The sequence below is a fragment of the Theobroma cacao genome, chromosome 1, assembly GCF_000208745.1.
Source record: "Theobroma cacao cultivar B97-61/B2 chromosome 1, Criollo_cocoa_genome_V2, whole genome shotgun sequence".
Lineage (NCBI taxonomy): Eukaryota > Viridiplantae > Streptophyta > Magnoliopsida > Malvales > Malvaceae > Theobroma > Theobroma cacao.
This window is the reverse complement of record NC_030850.1, coordinates 34330-52049: the sequence shown is the minus strand read 5'-3', so window position 1 is coordinate 52049 and position 17720 is coordinate 34330. Positions and strand designations below refer to the sequence as shown.

At 32.0% G+C, this 17720-nt stretch overlaps 3 protein-coding genes across 22 annotated transcripts; 2 read left to right on the top strand and 1 right to left on the bottom strand.

The window, feature by feature from the left end:
- LOC18610602 (subtilisin-like protease SBT1.6) lies at positions 1168 to 5860 on the top strand. The gene is made up of 11 exons (XM_007046360.2): positions 1168 to 1589; positions 1687 to 1781; positions 1896 to 1993; positions 2161 to 2319; positions 2831 to 2942; positions 3044 to 3572; positions 3662 to 3756; positions 3838 to 4080; positions 4174 to 4288; positions 4423 to 4609; positions 5103 to 5860. Exons 1-11 carry the CDS (start codon positions 1500 to 1502, stop codon positions 5663 to 5665), a joined length of 2286 nt encoding a protein of 761 aa, XP_007046422.2. The 5' UTR covers positions 1168 to 1499; the 3' UTR covers positions 5666 to 5860.
- Positions 6283 to 8988, top strand: LOC18610601 (AP-3 complex subunit sigma). Of its 9 annotated transcripts, none has more exons than XR_001928189.1 (7): positions 6283 to 6400; positions 6524 to 6562; positions 6785 to 6846; positions 7056 to 7149; positions 8000 to 8100; positions 8424 to 8489; positions 8647 to 8988. XR_001928189.1 is itself a non-coding variant. In XM_018121888.1 (7 exons), the coding sequence occupies exons 1-6, from the start codon at positions 6347 to 6349 to the stop codon at positions 8439 to 8441; spliced, it is 423 nt and encodes a 140-aa protein (XP_017977377.1). In that variant the 5' UTR covers positions 6283 to 6346; the 3' UTR covers positions 8442 to 8489; positions 8647 to 8988. The 9 variants fall into 9 exon arrangements, 2 of the variants coding, with proteins under 2 accessions (XP_017977377.1, XP_007046421.1); XR_001928190.1 differs by having other exon boundaries at positions 7933 to 8100; XR_001928184.1 differs by having other exon boundaries at positions 6524 to 6617; positions 7933 to 8100.
- Positions 11291 to 17252, bottom strand: LOC18610599 (AP-3 complex subunit sigma). Of its 12 annotated transcripts, none has more exons than XR_001926294.1 (9): positions 17089 to 17252; positions 16930 to 16967; positions 16646 to 16706; positions 16345 to 16441; positions 13210 to 13642; positions 12636 to 12657; positions 12491 to 12527; positions 12318 to 12382; positions 11291 to 11902 (listed from the first exon to the last, which is right to left on the bottom strand). XR_001926294.1 is itself a non-coding variant. In XM_018114451.1 (4 exons), the coding sequence occupies exons 1-4, from the start codon at positions 17102 to 17104 to the stop codon at positions 16012 to 16014; spliced, it is 342 nt and encodes a 113-aa protein (XP_017969940.1). In that variant the 5' UTR covers positions 17105 to 17223; the 3' UTR covers positions 15675 to 16011. The 12 variants fall into 12 exon arrangements, 1 of the variants encoding a protein (XP_017969940.1); XR_001926289.1 differs by having other exon boundaries at positions 12318 to 12527; positions 13210 to 13281; positions 13499 to 13642; XR_001926285.1 differs by having other exon boundaries at positions 12318 to 12527.

Below are 17720 nucleotides of genomic sequence, written 5' to 3'. Positions count from 1 at the left end.
AATTGGTTTAAAAGATATTCTTGTCAAGTCGTATCAAAAATTGACTAAAAACAATTAAAATTATAAATACAGTTATTTTTAAAGTCACTTTACTGCGAAAGTCATTTCTCACAATTTTCACTTAATTTTTTGTATGCCATTCCTGAGTCCTTGGCTTGTTAGTCACTCTAATGAAAGGGAATTGCTTGGTTGCCTTCTAAGGATGAATATCAACTTGGAGGATATTATATGTATGCATGTAGGTAACGAGAATAGGGATAATGGTTTATAATTTGAGATTAAGGATCAAAATCATTTCAGCACCAGCATGATTAATGTAATCATAACAGCCATAATCGGCGTACACTCAGCTACAACAACTCGTGTATAGGAGGCCCGAGCTTTGAATCAGTAGTTTCCACCGAAAGGATCGTTCTCGTAGCAGTCAACTGAAAAGTCATTTAATTTCATAAAAATAGACTCAAAATAATTATACAACTTTTAATAGTTTCAGTTTCCTTTATGGTTCAAGCACTGAGATTAAAATATTCCAACTAAAATTCTCCTCGTTAAAGTTTGATCATTCTTTTTCACGCCACTACAGCCGGTCCTTTGTCCGCAGGCTCAACCAGTGTTGTTAATTGCACAAACTACAACCAAACCAAATCAAATCAAAATTAATTATTAGCATAGTAATAACACTATTTGAATTTTAGATAACAATAATTAGCACATATACTATTGGCATTTTTTATGGTTAAATAATGAGCGGTTGTGGCCTTTAGTGCCATAAAGCAATTATTGTTCATTATTGTATCAGATTGGTGATATGAAGTCAGTAGATTACGATGATGATAATAATGTTTTGTGCATAGCTCATAGCCAGATTCCTTGCTTTAGGTGGTTTGCTCGAGTGCAAGTGTTGACTTTATATGATTTCTAATCATTTTTGGTAAATAGAAATTAAGTTACGGCAACATCTTTTTTACTAACTGTATCAGAAAAGTAGGTTCAGATTTTCACAAACACAAAAACAATAAAACATTTACATGATATGGATTAAAATAGTAGATATTTACACACGTTAAATCTAGAGACTAGAGTCCAGGAGAAGAGGATTTCTTTGAAAATTGAAAAATACTAGGGGTACCAATAGGAATATGGTATGGATGGTTGCTGGCGCCCGAGAATTGAGGGAAACTTTTCTGTGTCTTATTGGAGCGTGGCTGGTTGGTTGCTAAAAGTAAAAAGCAAAGCAAACCAGCACTCCACTCAGCTGTGCAGTGCACTCTTCCTTCACGGTTTTATGGGCGTTTCTGTCGCGTTATGCCTTTATACTTGTATTCTTTTTATTAGATTATCATTATATCCTTCTCTACTGGCAGTCTGGCACTTCTACCTTGCCTCCCACACCGGCAAGCCCGTTTAAAATTGGCTGCCTGCAACGCTGCGCACTGCGGTCTACCCTCCCTCTCTTTCTTCTTACTACACTTTACCTTATTGCGAAAGTTTTTCCTGAAATGGCTCCCGCCAGGAGTCGTAGGAGTTTCACCGCTCATCTGTTCCTCTGGGTTTTTCTTGCACAAAGTCATATTTGCTTTTCTGCCAAGGTGCATTACATTGGCAGCAATGCCGGTTCTGGGTTTCCATTAAACTATCTTCTGAATTTCATAGGCTCATGGTTTAGTTGGGTTGTGGTGGTTGCAGGTGTATGTGGTATATATGGGAAGTACAAATGGTGAGGACCCCGATGACATTCTCAGCCTCCACCACCAAATGCTCACTGTTGTTCACGGTGGAAGGTACTTGTTCTTCCTTTTCTTTTTCCCCTTAATTCTCCCCGCCGTAACATTTTATCGGTGCTTATCTTATTGGGTATACTCCTATGTGGTTGCTTGACATTCAAACAAGAACAGCATCGAGAAAGCGCAGGCATCTCACGTCTACAGTTACAAACACGGTTTCAAGGGCTTTGCTGCCAAATTGACGGACCGCCAGGCTTCAAAGATAGCTAGTGAGTTTCTGGAATTTTATTTCTTTCTTCCTTGCTGTTCTTTTTGTCTCTTTGTCTGTGTTCTGTAATGAGGGATAGATTTCTCGGAACTCCAATTTTTGTTTAATTCTCTGCTTTACATACAAGATGCAAGTCGTTTTCTGATTCACCCAAAAAAAAAACCCCAGAACTGTCCGGCGTGGTCTCTGTGTTCCCAAATTTGAAAAGAAGGCTACACACAACTCACTCATGGGATTTCATCGGCCTTGTTGGCGACGAAATAACGGAGATTCCTGGATATTCAACCAGGAACCAAGTCAATGTTATCGTTGGTTTTATTGATACAGGTAAGCTTTATCTAGTTTTCTTCATTCATTAGAAACTACTAGTTTAGGAGTAATATATTCATATCCGACTTCATGTATAGTCCTTAACTTCAGAAGGGGTAATCCATTGTCCATAGACATATGGTTCTTAATTTCATTCATGAATTCATCCTTAAAAGGCTCTGTTTGTCTTTCAGTCTATCATTCCAACGTTTCAACTTTCAATTACGTTTTCAACAGTAATTGAAATGTGTATTCCAACTGTTGAAATAAAAGTGGTCATCAGGACTGCCGTGAGTCACCCCCATTTGTATTAGTAATAAAGACTTCTCCGTGTCTATCTATAATTATGCTCTCACAGTCAATCTCTGATTTTTCAAATGCTTAGTAAATAATTGAACCAGGTTTTTTATCCTGGCAGTCACGTGTTATTGCTTCATGCATGATCTGCATTGTGTGGCCTCCAGTTGTACAAAAACTATTTATTGGATTTTTATTTATTTATATGGAAAGTAAAATGGTAGTGATACAGGAATTTGGCCTGAATCCCCAAGTTTTAGTGATGCCAACATGCCTCCCGTGCCAGATCAATGGAAGGGGCAATGCCAGTCAGGTGAAGCATTCAATGCTTCATCTTGCAACAGGTTTCCTCATAATTATGCCTTTTGTGTTGTTTCATTCAACAGACTTCTGTTTGGTAGATACTTGAGGGATCGTCATAATTGAAAACCAATATTTCACATAGGAAAGTCATTGGAGCAAGATACTATATGAGCGGCTATGAAGCTGAAGGAGTTTCAGAAAATACACTGTTGTTCAGATCTCCTAGGGATAGTTCTGGTCATGGCAGCCATACAGCCTCTACAGCCGTTGGTCGCTATGTGAAAAACATGAATTATAGTGGGTTGGCTGCGGGAGGGGCTAGAGGAGGTGCCCCAGTCGCCAGAGTGGCAGTGTACAAGACATGTTGGGACTCTGGATGCTATGATGTTGACTTACTAGCTGCCTTTGATGATGCAATTAGAGATGGGGTGCACATTTTGTCCCTGTCTCTGGGCCCTGATGCTCCTCAGGGAGATTATTTCAATGATGCCATCTCTGTGGGGTCTTTCCATGCTGCTAGCCATGGAATTTTGGTTGTTGCTTCAGTTGGGAATGAAGGAAGTCAAGGTTCTGCCACAAACGTTGCCCCATGGGTGATCACTGTTGCTGCTAGTTCAACAGATAGAGAGTTCACATCTGATATTGTTCTAGGAGATGGTACTAACTTTACGGTAATTCTAATTACCTTCTTACTTTTGGACATACTGAATTGCTCCCCCGCCCCTCTTCTGAGCTTCATCAGTTTTCTGTCATTGAATAGGGGGAAAGCCTCAGTCTCACTGAAATGAATGCCTCTGCAAGGATCATCTCTGCCTCTGAAGCCTATGCAGGATACTTTACCCCTTATCAATCCAGGTGAAGCACAACTTCTAAAAGTAATACACTTAGGATGTTAAGTGGGGAAGTTATAATAATTGTTCTTTCTTGGTTTCATAGCTATTGTCTAGAGAGCTCCTTGAATATTACCAGAGTCAGAGGGAAAGTTTTGGTCTGTCGACATGCTGAGGGTTCATCAGAGTCAAAATTGGCTAAGAGCGAGGTAGTGAAAGAAGCTGGTGGAGTTGGGATGATCCTCATTGATGAGGCAGATAAGGATGTTGCCGTCCCTTTTGTTATTCCTGCAGCTATAGTTGGAAGAATTACAGGAGACAAGATTATTTCCTACGTTAATCAGACACGGTCTCTGTTTGCCATTGTGAATATACAGATTTGACTTTCTAGTATTCAGGTTTATCTGCATGTCTCATTCCAGGCAATTGTTATTTTGAACAGTGATGCAACCTCTAGAATTTTCAACGCAAGGACTGTTTTGGGATCTCATCCCGCACCCCGAGTTGCAGCATTTTCTTCGAAGGGTCCCAATGCTCTGACTCCAGAAATTTTAAAGGTGCAATTTCAATTAAAGGTTAATAAAATTTTTTTGGACGTGTTGAATTTTGTAGGCTTGTAGCTACTAGTTTAAGTGTCCTTCATGCCTTAACACTTAGTTCATTTTGTTTCCTGATCATTTTGCTTTTGTAGCCTGATATCACAGCCCCTGGACTTAACATCCTGGCAGCCTGGTCACCGGCAATTGGAAAAATGCAATTTAACGTCCTCTCTGGAACTTCCATGGCTTGCCCACATGTAACAGGAATTGCAACCTTGGTCAAAGCAGTTCATCCTTCATGGTCTCCATCTGCTATCAAATCTGCATTAATGACAACAGGTGAAAGGTTTTCATGTTTCATACATGCTCGAAGTTTTTTTCTCCAAATGTTTGATAATATTTGTAGTTCTGTTTCTATTCTATTGAATGCACCAAAATATGATTTGACTGTCAATCAGATTTTTCTTACTTTTCCTTCTTTAAGTTCTGTTTGTATTTTAGAATTTATTGGCTAAATTCGAAAACTGCTTTTGTAAGTTGCAATTGCTTGATTGCGACATTTCCTGATTCGGATTCAGATAGAGCTGAGCATTAACAGATATATTCCGTAACCGTGGTTTGTCTTTGATTTACTCAAGATTCATTTTTTCCTCCTTTTTGTCTTATAACTGGAAAGGAAATAGAAATACTAAAGTAATGTTGAATCTCGCTTGGGTTTGGAGTCATCAACTTTCTGCTTGGGTTTGGAGTCATCAGCTTTCTTTTGTTGTTTTTTTTTTTTTGTTCTGACCCTTCTATCCTATGATAATCTGATTATAAATGGCATATCCAGCTACCATCCTAGATAAGAAACGCAAGCCCATCACAGTGGATCCTGAGGGAGGGAGGGCAAATGCATTTGATTATGGGTCTGGCTTTGTGAACCCCAGAAAAGTGCTTGATCCTGGTCTCATCTACGATGTGCAGCCAAAAGAGTATAGAGCATTTCTCTGTTCTATTGGTTACGACGAGAAATCCCTCCACTTGATTACAAGAGACAACAGCACATGTAAGGAGACACTGAGAACAGCTTCTGACCTGAATTATCCCTCTATCACGGTGGTTAATCTTAGAGACAGAACATCAGTGATCCGAACGGTGACAAATGTAGGGAAACCAAAAAGTACCTATAAAGCTGTAGTGTCTTCTCCTATTGGCATCAATATAACTGTAGTGCCAAAGCGTTTAATCTTTCACAGCTATGGACAAAAGATAAGTTTCACCGTGCATTTTGAAGTAGCCGGTCCAAGGAAGGGTTATGCATTTGGGTTTTTGACGTGGAGAAACAGAAAGTTACGGGTTACAAGCCCTCTAGTTGTCGGACTAGCACCTTCTGACATGGGGTTGATGAGATAAGAGGAATTATTTTTGTAATTTAGCTTAGGCTCTTTAAGATCTCTATTTAATCTTTTGACGGGCACACATTAATGCAAACTACAGACAAGTTCAGAATCCCACAGAAACAAAAATTTGTAGGTGGACACTGAACACCAACCAACATATTGTGCGATCATTCATCAAAAACAAACATACACAAACTTCATTTGTCTATTTCGTTTGTTCAACATTTAAAGTTATTTTTGACACTTTTATTGAGATTAAAGTAAAAACTTCATGGCTTCGTCTGCAAAACAAATATTTCTTTTTTCGGTCGGAACCCAACATAGACATTTAATTTCCCTGAGGACCGACTATCTAGAGTATGTATTTGCTATAACTGTCAAACTAGGTCTCGTAATTCTAGGGCTCGTCCGGGTTAGAGACGACGTGGATTATTATGTTATTAAGACATTACAATTTCGTTTGTCAATTCCCTAATTTCACCCTAATGGGAGTAATAATTTGGTTTTGTCCAATATTATTATATTCCTAATTTAACCCCGTTTATATTGGTTTCCGTTCACTGATCGAGGACTTTTTTGTCCATTTACATATTTCAGGACATTATATATATATATATATATATATATTGTAATTCTGTTCGGCCTTAGAGGGAAAGAGTGGACTGAGAGAGGAGCGAAGATGATATAAGCTGTGATGGTGATGAACACTCACGGCAAGCCTCGCCTTGCAAAATTTTACGAATATCTGGTAAGTTTCTCTTTCTCTTTTTGAGTGTCGTTGTACTATTAAAATGAAGACCACGATCTTATTAACTTGTTCAAATTCATTTGCAATAATCGATGTGGCTCTGAATTTCGTTAAATCGGCCAGTGGAAAAGCAGCAGGAGCTTACACGAAGCGTTTTTGCGGGTTCCGATCTCTTACCAACATTCTTCTTCTTCGTCCTCTTCTTCTTACTTTAGCTGTAATTAATTTGAATTGCCGATCTGTTTGGATCGCATGAATGTTAGATGAGGTTTTCTAATCTCATTGATGATTTGACGTAATCGATCATTCTTGAATTTATACTTAGAGTTTATATTTTATTTTTCTATTTTATTTGCTTTAACTTTGATTTTGATCTTTAAACAGTCTTGTGCTGTAGAGCTGAGAACGTAAGCAATTTCATAGAGGCTGAATCCATTTTTGGTCCGGTAATTTCTTTTATCTTTTATTTTTTCTTCATTTCTAATTTAATTTTCATTTCCTTGTTATTTTAAGGTTGGAATCTATTAATTTTCATTTCCTTCTCCTCTTGATTTAAACTTGTTGTTTCAATCGTGTGTAATAACTGCCATAGCTTTATTTTAGCTCTGCTTTGTTGTAGAACTTTGTTTAATCGTTTTTGAATTCTCACTTGCAGGATAGTCGCCTTCTATACAAGCATTTTGCTACTCTTGACTTTGTTGTTGTATATAGTTCTGAAATTGAACTAGCCGTGCTTGACTTGATACAAGGTATGCTTCTAACTTTTCTTGTAGAGCTAGATGGCGTCATCAAGTTATGAAATGTTGTTCTTCTGTGTTATGATTTTTACAAAATCAAGATTTCAATTACACAATTCTTGGAGATGTCTGAATGTTTATCTTGCATTATAGATGAGAAAACTTTTCATACAGATGAAGCAAGCATTTGATGGTTTTTGTGATGATTTGAAGTTGAATGCAGTTCAGATGCACCTTTTCATGAAATAGATTCTCTTGTATGAGCAATTACTGGACAGGAGATAAAAAAACATTAATATTCATGTGCGCTGGAACTAGAGAAGATTGTTGTGCCACCAACTTAGTTGAGTTTACCCCAGGTGTCTTTTAGGTGGCAAGGTTTGGTTGCATCAATGAAATCTCTAGATGTTGTACATAACCATCTTTTTTTTTATGGATGATGTTTTGTTTTTTTTTTTTATTTGAAAGGTGATATATTACTGAAGTCAGCTACCATCCTGCCACTTCAAGTCTTTAAGCCCTTATTGACTAAGACTCTTGATGGCATAATAGTTGCCTTAGCTATAAGATTGACTAAAGTCCTTTTTGTATGGACGATGTTAACAATTATTGTTATGAAACTATAAGATTCAATAAAATTCTTGGCTCTAAAAATTGCATGTTCTCTGATGAGAATGATATATCAGGTTTGTCATGCATTTCCTTTATAAATTACAAAGCTGGATATAACAAAAATTGCTGATATTTATTTCAAATATAGGATAATTTTACTTACTTTAAATGTGATACCTTCAGTCTTTGTGGAAATGTTGGACAAATGCTTCAAGAATGTTTGCAAGCTTGACATTGTGTTCAATTACAGCAAGGTTATACGAGATGATGTTTTTGGAAAACGTATATGGGGTATGCTTCAGGTTCAGGTTTCAAACGTTACTTGATGGCTGCGAAAGCTTCTTGTTTAGAGTCAGTTTGGAAGTTAACTTAACAGTATTTTACTTGATAGCCTATTTTGTTGATTTTGTAGTGAATCCTTTGTTGCTGCCAAAGCTAGCTGAACATTAGTGCCTTCATGCCCCGCTAGCCACGGGCTGTCTTTGGAATATGCTTGATAATCACTTTTTGTTACGTCACTGTAACATCCTAAATGAACACTCAAAACTGATCAAAGTCGGTTGAATGCTTTCTTACTAATATATTCTGCTGGGGTCATTGACGGAATTTTAAATGTATCATATAATTGCTTTAGTCTGGTAATGTTCTGTTCCATGGTCAACAATCCTTTACAGATATGCTATCCTGGATGAGATAATTTTTGAAGGTCAAGTGCTGGAAACAAGTTCAACAAAAGTTAGGTTAGAAGTGCTCCCTCTCTCTCTCTCGTTTACCTCTGTGTGTGTGTGTGTGTGTGTGGAGCATGTAGATGTGCCCATGAGTTCACATGAATGTGAATCTTTCTCCTTTTGCATTGTATTTAAACTTATTAACAGATGACGCTTAACAATGATGTAGGTTAGAAGCTGCCTCAAATGCTATCACACTCATTCCCAAGTCTGCTTCTGGTTGGCGAAGTAGGTAGTTCTGCATTCAAATGCTGTTAAAATCATTCCTCGATTATTTCCTGTCACTGTGAGTTGATAGTTTGTGATTTTCACTAACTTGGGCTTTAGTGAAGAGATTTGTTTCATTTTGGCCCACATCATCAAAAGTTAAGAGGTATTATATTTGATTAGTTATTTTCTGCTTCAGAGTAGGAAATAAATACGTGTAACAAGCTGTTTTATTAGCACACGCCACCAACTTTGAGTATCTATCCTGATTTTTGCAATTCGTGATATGCTTTACTCTGATGTCTCAGTTAGGGTTTAAAATTGTTAAGAACAGTGATTTCTATTTATGCTGCTATTTTTTTTTTCTGGCCTTTTGCTTTTAAAATGAAGCACGCATCAGCTAGACTTTACCACCATTTTCATAGGGCTTTGCAGTTATCTTGAATAGTTCAGTTCTTTTGTTGTTTGAACGCGATTAATTGGTTCTATAATGTGTAGAATGACTCTAGGCTCTATCTGTATATGTATATTAATATGAACAGCTTAGGTCTTGGTTCGCGATTCGTTTCCCTTTTTATTGGAGATAACACTAGAAACATGTATGATAACACATGTTTATTTTATAAAAAAATATATCGGTTACTAACATTAAGATATTACTATATTTTTATTTGACTTTATGTTTACTACTAATAATATTAAATTGTGTATATTTTTACTCTTGAGAATCTAATATATGGATTTAATATTGTTATAAATTTATAAAGTAATAAGTTTAATGCATTTTTTATTATAAAATTTTAAAAGAATAAAATTCGGAAATATATAAAAAGTAAAATCAATATATTAAGATTCCAATATTAACTTTTTTAAATCACATTTAATAAGTTTGTACATTTAAATTATAGGTAAGACCTACAATTTTAACTAACATTATTGCTGATTTTTGACGTAATTCATTTAATGATTTTATTTAAAAGAGTAACGACATATAAAGATATATGCATACATTATAATATTAAATTATTTTGATATTAATTATATTTTAGTAACAGTATATTAATATATCATAATTAACTGGTGCTATATATTTTATATATTTATATATTGACTGAATATATGCTATGTAACCTCCCATTATATTACTTTAATATCATAAATTATAACACGCTATGTTATATTGTTTTAATTTTTAAATACTTAATTTAGTTGTTAGCATACTATTATTTCGGTATTTTTATTTAATAGTATTTAATAACAATTCCTAAAAATAAATAGTATTAAAAAATATTGAAAAAAAAGTAATAAAATAATGACAATAATAAATAATCAAATCATTAATTATTTAAATTAATATTATTCAAGTATTATAAACATTGCTTTTAACTTATTAATTAATATATAGATCTTTATTGGCCGACTATTTATTTATGTAATATAATTATTTTTATAATTACTATTTAACTACTAATAATAGAATATTGAAAGTAGAATTATTCTAATTGGTGATTGATATATGTATTTGATTATTTATTAATATTATTATTTTAGTAGAAAATGACATTAATATATAATTAATATAGTTTCAAAATATTTTTATTAATTAATATTTTAATTTATTGAAAATATTTTTAATTTATATATTAATAAAAACGATCATTCTACTATAAGTTGCTATTATTTAAAAAATATTGATTAAATTATTTATTAACTAATATTTTGATAATTCCTAATTGGTTATTTATTAGATAATGCGATATTGCAATTATTTGTTAATTAATTAATATAAAAATATACTCTAATTATTAATTATTAATAATTATTGTTGATTTATAGTATAATTGTTAATTTATTGTGATTAATTATAATTACTATATATTTGTCAGTATAATTATTATAATGAATGTAGATATTTAATTTATTGATTTTAATATAACAATAAATATAATTATTTTAATTTCAATTTTTTTATATAAGTTTGTATATAATTACCAGTTATATAATATTAAAAGTAGAATTATTCTAATTAGTGATTGATATAAATATTTGATTATTTATTGATATTACTTTTTTGGGGCCTAGATTATTTATTTATATTATTTTATTAGAAAAAATATAAGTTGTAATTAACATAGTTTAGCAAAGATTTTTTATTAATTAATATTTTAATTAATTGAAAAATATTTTAAATTTATATATTAACTAATATTTCGATAATTCTACTATAATTTGCTATTACCTTAAAAATATTGGTTGAATTATTTATTAACTAATATTTCGATAATTCGTAATTGATTTTTTTGGATAATATGATATTGCAATTATTTGTTAATTAATTAATATAAAAATATAATATTTAAATTAAAACTACTCTAATTAATTATCAGTAATTATAACGAAATTATATTATTAATAAGTATTATAGATTTATAGTATAAATTATTAATTTATTATGGTTAATTATAATTACTACATATTTGTCGATATAATTATTATTATAATGAATTATATCATTTCAATATTTAGTTATAACTATATTTTATATTATTAAATGCTCTACTTAAAAAATTTTATATAGCAAAATATTAATAATGACACGAAGGAGGTAGATTAAGGGATATATTTCCCAGAACATAATGAAAAAGTGGAGCTTGGTATCCCATTTTTTATTGAAATCTTGAACTAGCTGCGCTGCATTGCGGCCGCTTGCTCCCATTACTCCACTTCGCAGCACCCTCAGGATGAGCACCTCTGCCGCACAAGTAAAGGCCTGGCAACGGACACCTGCACCGACAAATTTGAATAATAATATATTACAGAAAATTGTAAATAAATTTATACATGCACTCACTCTTATTAATAGAAAGGAAAAAAGGCACTCAAATATTTTTGGTTTATAGTAAAGAATCCTAATTTTATTAAATCACTTTCCTTAGAAAATAATTTGCTACATTTATAATTCTTTATTCATTATATCTTTAAATTGTAATCATATTAAACATATATATTTATATGTAGTCATTATATTTTTTAAACCAGAATAAAAGTTGAACGCTATAAGTAATACTAGTATTGCAAAAAATTTATGTATAAATTTAAACATGCACTCATTCTCATAAAGAAAACGGAAAAAGAAGCAATCCGATTTCCTGTCCTTTGAACGGGTCGCATGAGAAAAAGAGAATCTAAGCCCATTGCACCATGGATGATATTTCTTCCTGCGAACAACGGAAGCCAGGGACTAGAATTCAATGCTTTCAAGATAAAACATAGTAAATACAATTATATAAACAACAATAATACTATTGTGCTTTGATAAGAGAAAAAAATGGGGTGAAAAGGTTGACATGGATGGCGAAGGGAAAATTTCAAAAAATTGTATGTAAACATATTGATATTAGACTTGGTCGTTGAAATTTTAAAGTCTATCACATGCATGCCAAAAGTAGTAAGAAGACGTGCTTGAAAGGGAGTTATCTGTAAAAATGATTTGCGAAGTAGAATAAAAGCAGAGAAGAAAGTCTAGGATTGAAAACACTTTTAATTCATCCAAAAAAACACTTTCCATTTAGAAATAAATTCTTCATCATAATTAGCAGGCTCGCCAGATTAATGCACATAGTTATTGCTAACCTGTCAAGCCAATTTCCCTATCAAGGTCAGGAGGAGTTAGCATGTCATAGCCAATGATAGATGATCTGAACTCCGGAGCATATTCATCAATCAAGATGAAACATCTTTGTGCAAATGATTCCAACAATATAAAAAAGATTATGAGGAATCATTCAGTAATAGAGCAATGATACCTGCACTCAAGTGGCCCATTTCGGCCAACCATAGCAGCTAAATAATAAACAGAAGATGAATAAGAACGAGTTTTTGTAAAAATCTTAATGATTTACATTCTATCTAAGCTTGGAAGTGGAAGAGACAAAGATAAATTCTACTCACCCTGTAAGCAGGATCACCCCAGCTGCCATCAAAAAGTTTAAAAGGTATAAAAAAATGTAAGATTTTGTCAATAGTATAAGAAATAAATCTCATGTAAGTGATGCTTTACATGCTGATACATTGAAGCAGAGTTAGTTATAAGGAGATCACTGTGCAGTGACACATTTCTTTATAAAACGAAGAAAATTAAAGAAGAGGAATGTGAACGTAATAGACAAATTAGCAAGAAGAAAAGTGAATGAATAAATATAGAAGGTGTCTGATGCCCATTATCCTTGTTTGTCTAATACACAAAAAATACAAAAGACATTATTTGAGAGCAAAAGGTAGAACTAAGGCAAAGTTCTCTCTTAAAAACAAAAAAATAAAAATTATATTTGAAAATTTAAACCGATAGATTGGTAGAACTCGATAAAAAGATAAGCAATATGTAAAAAGTAAATTATAAATAAAATTTGATCAATATTTATTGAATGGTAAAAAATTTATCATAATTTTTAATAATATCTAAAAAATGCATAAAAAATTCAAATTACTTCAAATTTAATATATTTGATCTATGGTAAACTTTTACCACGAAAGTTTTATAAGGGTTTGCATTTGATAAAATTCTTGCAGTATGGAGTCCTCGCTGTCAGCTGTGAACCTTGAAAACATAATAACCAGTATAGTGAAGGTGAGAATTGAAGCATAAGGTTCTCCTGGCTATTATCAATTAGTCAGGATAATCTGGACAACATTTCAAGTTCACACCCAGAATTCACATCATTTGCTCAACATGCATTCTGCTTAAAAAATATAAATATAAAAAAGAAACTAAAGAAGCTAAAAGGGGAAAATATATCTTCCACAAAACACATGACCTCAATATGGTTATTTGTTAGACAGTAGCCGCTTTCCACGTCTTCTGCTTCATATGGGTACAGTGCAAGGAGAAATCAATTTGACCAACGCAAAGCAATTTAGCATGACAAAGACAAGAATCATGTTTCCAGGATACTGTGTATCTACAAAGGATTATGAAGATTTGATTAAATGAAGATATTGACCAAGGAAAAGAACATTACCGGACTAAAGCAATTATATGATACATTTAAAATTCCATCAATGAACCCAGCAGAATATAGTACTAAAAAAGCGTTAAACTGACTTTGAATCAGTTTTCAGTGTACACTTAAGATGTTATAACGATGCCATAAGAAGGCATATTCCAAAGACAGACTTTGGCTAGCAGGGCATAAGAAGCTTTCCAAGCATTAAACTGACTTTGTATCACTTTCAGTGTACACTTAAGGTGTTATAATGATGTCATAAGAAGGCATATTCCAAAGACAGACCGTGAAAAGCAGGGCATAAGAAGCTTTCCCAGCCATCAAGTAATGTTTGAAATCTGAACCTGAAGCATACCCCATATATGTTTTCCAAAAACATAATCTCATTTAAGATTAGCCTAGCTGCAATCCTCTTGCATTCAAAAGAATAAAAAAGAATAAATAAAAATGCACTTCATGTCTATTATTCCAAACTAGCAAAATCTTATCCATATGAAGAATGTTACAGTCCCTGGCACTTAATAGATGCATATATCAATGATGAATACAACCTTGGTGTAATTGAACATAATGTCAAGCTCGCAAACATTCTTGAAACATCTATCCAACATTTACACCAAAACTGAACGGATCACATCTGATAATTCTATTTTGTAGAATTATTTTATTCCAATTTTGTTATTAAATATTAGCTAAGTCCTCAATTTTTAATTATAATTTAATTATTTTTAGTTGTTTTTATGATTATGTTACTTTTTAGTGAGTTATTTTAATTTTATGTCATTCTTTTTATTTTAGTTATTATTTATTGGTTTTTATATTTTTTGTAGGAATTAAAGTGATTGAGCTTAATTTTAAAAAGTAAGGTGTTGAAAGATTCAGAATCTGCTTGTGTATGTTTTAGTATTTTGGCTATATCTCGAGTTACAGAACTCCAAATGATGTGATTCTTGGATCAGTGGAAAACTAAGAGACAAAGTTACAACTTTAATGAAGATTACTTTGCCCAGTTCTGCCTCAAAGATAGAGAAAATCACGTCGGAAAATGGCTGGACGTACTGTGCCAGAAATGAAATTTTGTAAAGACTGATAATTAATTTTTGGGCCTTTCATTACACTTTTAAGCCCAATTAAACCATAGATTAGCTGAAGGAACTTTAGGTTAAGCTTATTAGTATAAATAGGATAAGTTTGACAACATTAAAAAAAAAAAACCTTTGAGAGATTCAAGAAATTAGAAATTGAGATTGAAACTTGGAGAACAAGTCGGCAATAATTATTTTGTGTTCTTCCTTAGCTTTTAATTTTCTTGTTACTTTTAATGGTTAAATTTATTATAATGTTATTTGTTTTTGCAATTATGAGTGGCTAAATTTTCTTTTTTTAGGATTACAATTGAACTCACATGTAATCTAAATTTTTAAATCTCTTTCTTGCTTATTTTAATGGGATTTGAATTGTTTATTTCAATTTGTTCTTAATGCTTTTAATTGCCTGATCACCAATTAAATTGATTTAGTAACCTAAACAAACTTGGAAAAGAGAGTTCAAAGTAGACTAAAATTGAGATAGCATATGATCAAATTAATTGATTTGCATATAGGATAGGGATATACTTATAGGCCGTATGTAGCCAGATTAGAGTTTGAACTTAATGAGTCCGTTTTAATTTCAAATCACATAGGGATATAGTGTTTTGGTTAAAATAAATATTTTTATAAGTTGAGTCGGGAGACCCTTATAAATAATTTAAGACTCTAGGTTAGCAATTCAACCCATTGAAATAAGTTAAATAAGAGAGGTAAGATTTAGATAAATTGTGAGGGATATTTGATCCTAGACTTGTTTGATTTGATATTTTCTCAAGTTATTATTTTGATTTTTCGTATTGGTTTTAATTTTAGTTTTAATTAATTATTTAATTTTGATTATTTGGATAAAATTAAATTGTTCTAATTTTAGTACTTAGTAAAATTTTAGATTAATTTCCTGTGGGATCGATACCCTGCTTGCTAATATATTATCTATTCGATACGTATACTTGCGTTGTAAGATTTTAACTGACAACATCGAGTAAAATTGTCCGATATTTGAATTAAATATCATAAATTATTGTTATATAAAGGAAATGCATGAAAAACCTGGGACATTGTTCTCATCAGAGAACATGCAAATTTTAGAGCTAAGAATTTTATTGAATCTTAGTATCACAAGAAAAATGGTTAACATGTCCACACAAAAAAAGATGGTTATATACAAGATAACATCTAGAAATTGTATCGATGCAACCAAACCTTGCCACTTAAAAGACACCTGAGGTAAACTCAACTAAGTTGGGTGACACAACAATGATCACTAGTTCCAGTGCACATGAACATCAATTTTATCGTATTCAGTAAATGCTCATACAAGAGAATATATTCCACAAAAAGGTGTATCTGAACTGAATGCAACTTCAAATCATCACAAAATCCATCAAAGTGGCTCGCTTCAGCTTTATGAAAAGTTTTCTTATCTATAATGTAAGATAAGCATTCAGACATCTCCAAGTATTGATTAATTAAAATATTGATTTTGAAATGATCATAGTACAGAAGAACCACATTTCATAACTTGATTACTCCATCACAACTCTACAAGAAAAATTAGAACCATACCTTGTATCAAGTCAAGCTCCGCTAGTTCATTTTCAGAACTATCAAATACAAGAACAAAGTAAAGAGTAGCAAAATGCTTGTATACAAGGCAACTATCCTGTAAGTGAGAATTCAAAAACAATTAAACAGAGTTTAAAGTAGAGCTAAAATAAAGCTATGGCAGTTGTTACATGCGATTGGAACAAGAAGTTTAAATCAAGAGGAGAACGAAATGAAACTTAATTGATTTCTAACCTTAAACTAACAAGGGAATGAAAATTAAATTAGAAATGTAGAAGAAATAGAAAATAAAAGAAATTACGGGACCAAAAACGGATTCAGCCTCTATGAAATTGCTTACGTTCTCCGCTCGACTGCACAGACTGTTTAAAGACCAAAATTAAAATTTAAAGCAAAAAAAATAGAAAAATAAAATACGAACTCTAAGTACGAATTCAAGAATGATCGATTTCGTCAAATCATCAATGAGATTTAAAAAACTGCATCTAACATTCATGCGATCCAAACAGAGCGCAATTCAAATTAATTACAGCTAAATTAAGAAGAAGATGACGAAGAAGAAGAACGTCGGTAAGAGATCGGAACCTGCGAAACGCTTCCTATAAGCTCCTGCTGCTTCTCCACTGGCCGATTTAACGGAATTCAGAGCCACGTCGATTATTGCAAACGAATTGAACAAGTTAATAAGATCGTGATCTTCATTTTAAGAGTAAAAAGAAATTCAAAAGAGAAAGAGAAATTTACCAGATATTTGCAACATTTTGCAAGGCGAGGTTTGCCTCGAGTGTTCACCGCCATCACAGCTTTTATCACCTTCGCTCCTCTCTCTCCACTCTCTCGCTCTAAAGCCAAACAGAATTTTAGATACGCTGATAGCATGGTTGGGAAAATGACTCAACCATTCTTCCTTTATTCAAAAGAATTTTGATTCTTTTATTTAGTTAAAAAAATCTAAAAAATAACCATTTTATAAAAATAGTTATCCTCTAAAATCTTTTAAAATAAAAGAATAGTTAATACTACTCTCCTCGTATTAACTATTTTATAATTAAAAAATAAATTTAAAAATTAATAAAGGTAAAAATATTCTTTACAAATTACAAAAATTACAACTTTATTTATATAAAATATTATTTCTCTCTCTCTCCTCTTTCTTTCACTTGATTCCAATTTTTAATAAAATATTAATATTTTAGAAATATTAATATTAAATTATAAATAAAATATTAATATTTAAATTATCAATTATTAATAAAATAAATTATAAATTATTCCTATTTAAAAACAAAATAAATTAAAAATAAATAAACATAATATTATTTAAATTATATAAATAATATTAATAATTAAATCATCAATTATTAATATTTTAAATA

Bases quoted from the DNA above. Each gene is read 5' to 3' on its own strand.
- LOC18610602 (XM_007046360.2), top strand. From the start codon at position 1,500: ATGGCTCCCGCCAGGAGTCGTAGGAGTTTCACCGCTCATCTGTTCCTC. The intron at 3,757-3,837 runs GTGAAGCACAAC...TTGGTTTCATAG, and splicing joins TTTACCCCTTATCAATCCAG to CTATTGTCTAGAGAGCTCCT. The intron at 4,081-4,173 runs GTCTCTGTTTGC...TATTTTGAACAG, and splicing joins TCCTACGTTAATCAGACACG to TGATGCAACCTCTAGAATTT.
- LOC18610601 (XM_018121888.1), top strand. From the start codon at position 6,347: ATGGTGATGAACACTCACGGCAAGCCTCGCCTTGCAAAATTTTACGAA. The intron at 6,618-6,784 runs GTAATTAATTTG...ATCTTTAAACAG, and splicing joins CTCTTCTTCTTACTTTAGCT to TCTTGTGCTGTAGAGCTGAG. The intron at 7,150-7,999 runs GTATGCTTCTAA...GTTCAATTACAG, and splicing joins CGTGCTTGACTTGATACAAG to CAAGGTTATACGAGATGATG.
- LOC18610599 (XM_018114451.1), bottom strand. The intron at 16,442-16,929 runs GTTCCGATCTCT...TCTCACTTACAG, and splicing joins TTATAGGAAGCGTTTCGCAG to GATAGTTGCCTTGTATACAA. The intron at 16,203-16,344 runs GTATGGTTCTAA...CTTACATTATAG, and splicing joins GGAGCTTGACTTGATACAAG to ATAAGAAAACTTTTCATAAA.